Source organism: Montipora capricornis, chromosome 3 (genome assembly GCF_036669925.1).
Source record: "Montipora capricornis isolate CH-2021 chromosome 3, ASM3666992v2, whole genome shotgun sequence".
Lineage (NCBI taxonomy): Eukaryota > Metazoa > Cnidaria > Anthozoa > Scleractinia > Acroporidae > Montipora > Montipora capricornis.
Window position 1 is genome coordinate 70,893,283 of NC_090885.1, and position 9,872 is coordinate 70,903,154.

Consider the following 9,872-nt stretch of genomic DNA (forward strand, 5'->3'; position numbering starts at 1 on the left):
GATACTGCACTCAAGAAAGTGCCCGAATGAAGAGACTAGATTTTAGTGAAGAAAGAGCAATTTCGAGCACCAGAAAACAGGCTGAATAATGGTGACGAAAAACGGCGAAAAGAGCAAGAAAGAGTACGGGAAATTCGACTAATTTATAGTAATGAGCAGACTAGTTATAAGAATATTTGAAAACAAAAACATAAACAAAATTGAGGAGTTTTGCTTTTAGACTTGTCTAAATATTATATATATAAAATAATATATAATATATATATATAAAACACAAGCTAGTAGGATCCTATGGATACACAACGCTTTGCTATACAAATGTTAAGTGGTGAGTGTACAAATAGCGACAGCGAAGTGATCCATTTTTGAACGAAAAATATATTATGCCGTGAGTGGGAATCGAACCACCAATACCCCATCTCTATACCTGACTTGGTTTCATACGAAGATTTTGAAGTTTTCAACTGTGGTGTGCCTAGAAAAATTAATGATAGGTCATCGCATTGCTCATGTGACTGTTACAGTAGCTCAATTTACGAGAGTTGTGGTTGAAGATTATTAAAGGGAAGATAGGTGTTACAGGGAGGAGGCTGCACGTCTGTTGCAGTTTGTACTTGCAGCTTGTTGCTGCAGTTTGTACTTGTGCTACCTGATATGTACTTTTGACCTTATAGAAGCACTTCTTTAGAGTATGGATGTTGAGTGTGAAGTTGGCTGTAATCTTTAAATTGTTGACATAAAAATGTTTCAGCGTTCCCTTTTGATTTTTTTATCTTCTGTGACCTTTGAAAGCAGCAAAACCATTGTAGATTGAATACGTCATTTCACTCAGTTTGATTGGTTCGAACAAGTGCCACCTGGCAGGCGGAGAATCATTAATTTATAAAGAACGCTTTTGACATTAATCCGAGTACATTATAAAGGTTTTAATTCAATAATCCATTAGCAATGTTGACCTTTTTGCTTGGTTTGAATGAATGCCCATTAAGGCTCTTAAATCTGAGGAAAAGTTCACCAACACCAGTGACTAGTTCATTAAGGCTTTCATTGTGGCAGTAATTTTGTTCGAAAGTTCACAATGTTCACGATAACAATTTGGTCTTTAATCGCTATCGCTCTCTTAGTGAGAACGAGAAGTGTTGCTGATCTCTCAGGTGGGTAACTTTTCAGGAGAATAATCACGAGGATATCGAAGAGTGGGTGCGTCTGAGTCATTAGGGCGCTTGCCTTGAGGGTTCAAGACCCGCTGTGACCATGCACTCGCCGAATTTGATCCTGGTAGTCCCTTGACTACCTCGGTTATTTTTTTTAATGTAGCCAACTGGTTTGCCTTAAGCCAGTTGGAATTCTTAACAGTTGTTGATCGTGTTTCACTGGCCCTGAAAGCCCCTATGGGGAGTTGTCAATAATATGTACTTTGCCTAACAAAAGGAACAGGGGTAATGCCCTTGAACGGTTATCCGATATCCGAGCATTATAACCTGACGCGCAAAATAGGCACGCAATACAGATATGTGGGGAGGTTTGTTAGATCGTGCAAGAGAAAGTGTTCCCTAAAATTACGATACATTTTTGCAGTGTTCTCAATGTGGGTGGTGCTGTGAAGGCTGTTTTAGGGCCGATTTTCAATGTACCGGATTTTTGTCGCATGCGACAAGCTTACGACAGGACTACGACATAACTTGCGATTGTCGATGCGTTCTAAAACATGTTTTAAAATGTTACGACATTTTTTCTGAGTTGCATGCGACAAAAATCGTACCGTGTATGTCGGCCTTTACGCTTCCATCTTGTCATGTTCCGGAAAGAATGGTAGGTTAGTTACTGTGTCAACTCAGATTCTCTTTTTCAAGTTCAAGTTTTGTTGTTTTTGTTCATTTTGGGGGTTAGTAATAGAACGTGATATTGTTGTGGCATTGTAAAAACGGTTGATGCGATCAGTTCAGAGCTGTGCTAAGTGTTCGTGGCGTGACGGTCTGATAGTCAGCATATAATTCAACGTTCGTTCGTATGTCTGGAGTACAAAAACATTTCCACATTCTAAATCGAACAAAAAGTCTTTCTAAATTCGCAAAAAGAGGTATTAGATGAACAGCCACGGATTTTTAAGAATTCTGTTGTTGTTGGCTCATAATTTATTAACGGATGAAAAATACTCCACGTAGCATTTATAAGTGAGTAGGAAATATAAAAAAGAATAGAGTGTCCAATTTTTGTCTTAATCTCTCACATGAATCCAGTCATCGCCTTATGATAACATTGTGAACTTAAGCGGAAAAAAAATTTTCGATTTAACCAAAACGCAAATATTGCTCATTAAGTTGCCGCCATTTTGATCCACCAAAAGCATCGGCCTCTTGTTGGTTCTTCAATTCTTGAAAGTAGTTGTGGCGTATGTTCAGGAGTACCGGCCTTTAATTTTTTCTTCCTCTTATGGTACTTGAATGCAAAATTCGTTCATTTGAAATTTCCGCTTGTGTAGCCTACGGATTTTGGATATCGTCTGAAATAATGAATCCATATTGAAATGTGTTTTGTTGAGTTCACATAAGAACTTCGCCTGCCATTTTATTAAGATTATCAGAGCAGAAATCTTTTACTTTGATTGTCTTTAAGCTTTGAGATAGGTATCTGCCTATTATGTTGGTTTTACTCCTTGGAAGGTATCATAAGGATCACGACGCGCCTTGTTGATAATGAGGACTTGTTTTGGAGCATGATAATGCAACAGGAATTTTATATGTATACTGTACTTCTTGAATTGCCACCAGCGGGCCCCATTGTGTGTTGTGAAGATGAAGCATTGGCAATCGAAAAAGGCGCATTTACTTCAGATGTCGGTAGATAAGGTCCAACCCTGTCCCAAAAAAATGCCAGATCAGACCTTTTTGTTCCTGCACTTTGCTGCCAAGCATTGACAAAAGAGCCAGACAGTCATAATTAATCTTTCATAGATTAATTGATTTGTGGAACGATTCTTGTTTTACGATTTTTGACTTTTTTTTCTTCATTTTTTTCATAGAAGCAGAACGAAGAACTGCAGCAGGAAGCTCCAGCAATCCTGATGTTTCAACCAACATGACACGCTGTTTCAGAAAAGCTTTCCTGGAAAGAGACCCACCTAGAGACATGCTGTTGCCCAGTTCAAGGAACCGTCGGTACATCTGCCAAAGACGAGACACTTCCACTGGACACACATACTCTACCCTGTTCGATATAGGTGATGGAATCCCCGTATATTCCGGATATGCAATATACCCTCACGAAGGGAGAGACATTGGTACATATACGAGATGCAGTGCCACTTGGAGGCAAACACCAGGTAAGCAAAGTGTTATTTTCATTGATTTGTGAGGATTCCTCTTCGATCTGTGAAAGCTGAAGGCACTGTGAGAAGAACCTCTAAATTTCACTTGTCGTGAACCGGCCACCAACTATGGAAGAGTAACGATCCACACCACAAGTGAAAAGAGCTGGCCCCAGTTGTTCACTGAAAGGTCGGATAACCATATTCATTGGATAAGTCACTAGTCAGAGTATGAAATATCTGAATGAAATAAACTTCATGTTAAACGTTGGCCAGGATTTTCTTACACATCTTTCAACTAGATGTGCTTAGAGTGTGCATATTCACAGTTACGAGAGAAAATACTGAAATCTTTGCAGAGATTGAAACTGACGGATAGTGCCTTATTTGATCAACTGGAGCCTGATCAATGTAGAATAACCAAAACTAGTCCTAAGCTGACCCTCTAGTTTTCTCTAGGCTTAGCATCGGGAGAAATGGTGCGACATTTACGCATATCAATGAGCCATTGCAGCGGACTCTTCAAGCGTGAATGCGCGATAAAAGCGTCAAAATAGTAAAGACTAGACCCTCCGTGAGGGTACACTGGGTTGCCTGTGGTACGTGCACCGTTCCAGAAAATTTTTTTCATGTTGGGGCGTCATTAAGACCATTTAAGGGGTCACCCAGAAGTCTTGGCCCTTTGGCTTACAGGTCCTCACACGTTCGTACGACGAAACAGATCCTTTTCTGAGGTTAAAAACCTGGCTACCGGCCTATTAATTAATCATTTGTCAGAAAGAAGAAATTCCTGTCCTCTTTAGAAAAATAGACACGCAGTGCTTATGTGTGGTAGTGAAGTAACACAGCGATTTATTCCATATAAAATGTCAACTGAGCTGTGTGTTGTCTTCCAGGAGATTCAAGTTGTCCTTGCGTAGTATGTAGCCCTAACAGTGCACGATATTGTTTTGGTATTGTCTATCATTGTAGTGCCATTGTAGAAATCTTGGGTAAATAGCCTGAGAAGACATGTGGTTACTAGCAAAGTACTGAACCCAGAATCGAAAGATTGATGAAAATACATGGGAAGTGAGAAACATTGGCTTCTGGGCTGATATGTTGATAATTTTCAAGCTGTCTCACAACTTCTTTCACCACAAGTTTAAGCGTGCCCTCTGAGCATCTGACAGCTTTGTAATACTAAAGTCTACTACAGTTAAGCCCTATTTAGTATCTGGATGGGTGACCTCAAAACCCCTTCGTTAAACAGAAGCATTGGACCGAAAATACTATTAACGCTAACAAATGCGAACTCAGCAAGGTACAGATTCTGTTAGCTTGCTTTATGCAAAAACAAATATTGATGCAAAAGTAAATTGATACTCAGTTTTCAGAAAGAGCAGAAGGAAGTCTTTTTTTGTAATTAATTAATTAATTTATTTATTCCACACACACACAAAACAAACAACTTGCTTACAGGATAGACATATTTACATATTTACAGTAAAACAGTATACATTGCTTCCCATACTGAAAAGGAAATCAAAGCATTAAAGTTTTCAGGCTGTCGATTGCAAGGCTGTTGTGAAAAGGCGATGAACGATTTGTTGGTTTAGGGACTTATCAAAGTAAAAGAAGCAAGAAAAAAGAACGGTTTTCTAAATTAAAGTTTTCAGTAGTTCCCACTTCGTTTGTAAGGTGCCCGCACCCTTTTGTTCAAATAGATAGGTCGACTTAAGACATCTGAAAAGGCCTTCTACCTTTGGTAGCATTTTATTGTTTTTACAAATCCAGATATAAGGTCTTGCTAACAGGAGGCAAAAATTCATTTGACAATGATTTTTGGGGGAGTCTGGCATCAAACCTAATGCTATAAGAAGATTGAATTGGTAGTTTTCTGGAATAATCTGAGACGAAATAAAGCGTTGTATTAAGAAGGTCCAAAAAGCGGTCACTCTGGGACAGGACCAAAAGAGGTGACTAAGTTTTTCGGTTCATCTTTGCAAAAGGAGAAGTTTGGGTAGTCTTGTAGGCCGATTTTAACTAAGAATTCGTTAGTGAGCAGAAGGAAGTTTCCAGGACGGTCCCTCTAGAATAACATATTTACGACACGAAAACAACATTAATTTTGAATCGTCAATATAGAATATAAAAAGTTACGATCAGCGACAAACATTTTGGGAGATTTTTGCTGCGTTCAATTGTGTCATTGTACTTTTGGTTGCACAAATAAATCGCAAAATCGAAAGTAACATCGCCGGAATTCAGCGGGCGCCGTGATTAAGTTACCGCGGCATGTTTACTCGCCAAACAGTGAAGCATCTGTGTCAAATGATGGCAAGATACCGGGTTTTCGTAAGTTTCTTTTTCTGTCAAGTGTTATAAAGTTTGACAATAAATGAGCGAAGTCAAAACAAAGATCACAATCGCCCAAACACTCAGAACACTTGAGGGTCGACCATTGTTTCTGCTAAGTCAAAAATTTACTCTCCAAGACAAGGTTATTTATCACCAGGTAATTCCGACATTTTGGAAATAGCAGCTACTTTATTATTCACCGGCGTCACAATTTTTTGCTGATTTTGGGGCTCATTTTGTTGAAACTCAAGCACGCTTCCAACAGACCTGTTTATTTTCGTGAGCAATACTAAAAATATCCCATTAAGCTCGCGTATTATAAAACATGATGAATTCATATAGGCCACCTTTTCCAGCGAACAATTTTTTGAAACAAACAACATATTTGCTATTAGACGCAAAAACCCCTTCGTATTTCATTACGTGCGTGAAGAGAAAATACTCAATCGTGTCAAATATGCGCAATATTACAACAAACTAAACTTCCAGGATCAAACCGTTTTCATGAAGTACCTTTTCCTTGAATAATGAAGCACAAAATATTAATAGACGACAAGCTTTCTTTCAAATAATTCTTGGCTGTCACATTTCTAATTATTTTTTTTACCTGTAGACTGTGCAGAGTTGATCACAGATCCACTTAAGGTGTTCGATTCGTTCTCTGTCTTTGTTGAACCCATAAGTTACCAGAGAATTTTCCATTTGGTTTCAGTGTTCTACATAACAGCACACTTGGTAAAATATTTGAAATGCAGCTCACTTTCATTTCGGCTCGACGGGCGATAGATTGTTGTCGAAGTCCATTACTCGTCGCTTCTAAGATTCCACCGCCTCTCTTGTTCAATATCCAATTGACTTGCCATTATTGAGCTTCATAAGGGTATATTTTGTTCAAAGATCCACTAAAACGCCATTCCCGTTACGTGACTTTCGACGCCATTGCAGGTTAAGTTTATCATTCTACTGTGTCCACCAGAGAAATCTACGCATTTCCACTACCCTCTCTATCCTAAGAAAATACGAGCAGAAAGCGCTATGCACAAAGATACCACTTAGCAGGGGAGCGACAGGCAAGACTTTTGCCGACACGGAAAAAAACAAAACGACGAAACGCTACAGAGATTCCGACTGGGTTTGGCAACCCAGTAAAAATGGATGTTTAGGGGGCGATAGACTGAATAAAATCGTCTTTTCTGGACGATAGGCTCCAAAGCTGAAGTTTCCTAATTAAATTCATCTGAGTGCGTATTCAGTCTTATGGGTAAAATAAAGATCACCAATTCACACGGCGGCCATCTTGGAGTCCCTGGGGAATAAAGGCTTTGTCTTTGCATTGTCTTTGCCCGTCCAGCCTCACACTGAATGAGCGGTTCGACGGGCAAAATCTTTAGTTTGGACATTGAGTGATATGGGCCAATTGAAGCAAGGTAAAAATTGATTCAACCTGAGAATGGATTTTACCGGCAACAGATATTTAAATTGATTTGCTCTCCAACAAATAGTTCAGCAGTTTTAAATTTAATAAGGCTCAGGAACTACGCAATAAATTTTGAGCGGTCACTCATTGAAAACTTGATCTGCCATATTGTTTTTCCTCTTCGATGTTAAAATTGCGAGTCTGGCGCGCAGTACTTGAGAGGAACGACGAAAGCATACGTAGCAGAGTAAAATAGTTCATTTTTAGCTAACAGCTTTTTTTAATTATGAGAACTAGATTGACTTCTTAAGTACCCATTGAGACTGTCTAATTTACCCTGTGGGATTAGTTCGAAGCAAATGAAAAACGAATGTAAAGTAGCAGTAGCCAATGAAATGCAACACATCAGTCGATTAGAACCGATCAAAGTAAAAGGAAATTAGTGAGCTGATTAATTAATCTCGGTAACTCTCTGCACTTAAAAAGAAGAGTTAAGGGGAATTTTTGTGATCCTCATTGATTGTATATCTTTACAACAGAGATGTTAAATTTAAAAATGTCACAGGAGGGAACTTCGTGACCTTTATTTTATTAAATCGGTATGGATTTTCATAACGGGCAATACTGATCATACTAATCAAATAACAATGCTTTTTAAACTTTCAGGTATAAGCAATCAAGGTAGCGATGCACTGTATAGTGGGTCTAGTGCTGCAGATATTCACAGAGGCCACTTAAACCCTTGCCACATCAACTCCTTTAACCAAACCTTCATGAAGGCTACTTTTATTTACACTAACTGCGTGCCACAGTGCGGTACGAGCTTTAACAGTGGAAGTTGGATGGCGTACGAGGGGAGAATTGCGAACTACACAAAGGAAAGATGCGCAAATCAAAAAGGTGGTATCATGTACCTTGTTACGGGGCAGTCAGACTATCGCATTCGCGTGCGGTCAACTGGTGCAGTCACTCAAGTCCCAACCCCGATTGTGAGTTAACATCAGGGCGCGCGCAGAAGGTTTTGGGGTCAGACGGGGTGGTATGAAATATCAGGTGGAAATGGGATAGGAGGCTGAGCCAACTAAATTTCAAAAAAAGGAAAATTTCCACGGCTATTTTTTCGTTTCCCCACCTAGCCTCTCTGCGGTTCCTTGGTAAAAATCTTTGATAATTTTAACAAAATAATTTTTGACGAAGATTTTAGAAATGTCGCCTTTTTTAGTTTACGGTTATCAGGAATATTGTAGGAATTTAGAATAGAACAGTATAGCCGCGAAACCTCTATGGTGTCATTACCAAACGGCTTTTACAGGTTACAGCAGTGGGAGATTTCAAAATAGATATGCAGGAGAGTTGGGAAAGTGTGTCAGCCTTGCTGTGCCGCGGCGTGGGAGCTAAGGCCTCACTGACCCATTTCTAAACCGTCTCCTGCTAAATAAGGACAAACCAGTAACTGATCACAATAACGCACATTAATTTATTTGATATGGAGGTCTTTTTCTTTTTTGTCTACTGCCTTTTTGGTTTCTTTAAAAAGTTCGAGTGTGGAGCTTGAGTGTTTGGCGCCGTTGAGCCGAAGATGAGCGCTGATTTGACCAAACTGACTCGACTTAACTTTTTGCACAATAAACGAATGCACACGAATAGAAATATTTGAAAGGACAATAAAATTTCAGAGAGATCCTTTCGCAAGACGAAAAATGACCAAACGAGAAAAACGAAAGGAATTAGAAGACAGCCCAAAGGTCTTGATTAGGCTCGGTGAGCTAATATTAGGAGGGAGTGGTCACGGGTTCATGAAGCACGCTTTGTGGTCATTCTCATTATTTGAGGTGTGTCATCATCCTAGAGACATTGTTTGGGGATAGATTTGCAATTGCCCAGCTTATACTTAACAAATTGATGTCAGTTTTTCATGCGTCTGTCCTGCTATTGATTATGAATTTCGTCATAACATTGTTAAAGTAGTCCACGGAACCACTCGGCTACTGTCACTTTGACAATGTTATGACGAAATTCATGAACAATAACAGGACAGACGCATGAAAAACTGACATCTATTAGTTTTTTACAATAACAAAAAGGCAGAGGGGTCAAAATTAAGTACAAAAACGAGAAGAACGCGAGACAAAAATGCGAGAAACTTCAATTTTATTCAATCTGACGCGAGCAATATCGCGTCAATATCGCATAAATTATAACTTTATGTGTCTGTCCGCTTATTGACGATAAAAATTAGTCAATGAGCGCGCGAGAATTTTGCAGTCATTGTAAAAATATTTTTCTTCATACATTGCAGCAATATTATCCTAATGCTGCCAGCCGCAATCGTCTCGTGCAGCCGAACTCCCTGTGGACAGCCGGTTGCTGTGTGCGGTACCGATCGCGATCATCCAATACGATTGTATTTGCTGAGTCCATTGCAGTTATCGGAAACAACGACAGGAACAGCAGTTGCACGTTGACGCGTGCCGTCCATTTGTGGGAGTTGGAATGGTTACTCGTTTCACCCACTGCAACGTATCCAGTAGATATATTCCCTGGCTATTCTGGCTGCAGGAATAATAGCTACTCAAATCGTTTGTAAACGCCGTAAATCTCTTCATTCAGTCTGTATTCATGTAATTAATTATCTGTCCCTATAGGCATTTAAAACGAGGTGAAATAAATACTGATTAGTTTTACATCTAATAGAGTGGGGTCTATAGAGTGCATGATGCACGCTAGTCACGGTTCTTCGCGCTGCGTATTCTTCGCCGTATTTCTTTTTGCTTCGAACTATCTAAGGAAAAGTGAAGCTAAGAGGGG

The 9,872-nt window shown here is 39.4% G+C and overlaps 1 protein-coding gene across 1 annotated transcript; it reads left to right on the forward strand.

Annotated features, from left to right (window-relative positions):
• Positions 1-2,716: 2,716 nt before the first annotated feature.
• On the forward strand, positions 2,717-9,652 carry LOC138040773 (uncharacterized). Its single transcript, XM_068886445.1, has 4 exons — positions 2,717-2,840; positions 3,023-3,322; positions 7,731-8,053; positions 9,364-9,652. The coding sequence occupies exons 1-4, from the start codon at positions 2,717-2,719 to the stop codon at positions 9,649-9,651; spliced, it is 1,035 nt and encodes a 344-aa protein (XP_068742546.1). The 3' UTR covers position 9,652.
• The last annotated feature ends 220 nt before the right edge of the window (positions 9,653-9,872 follow it).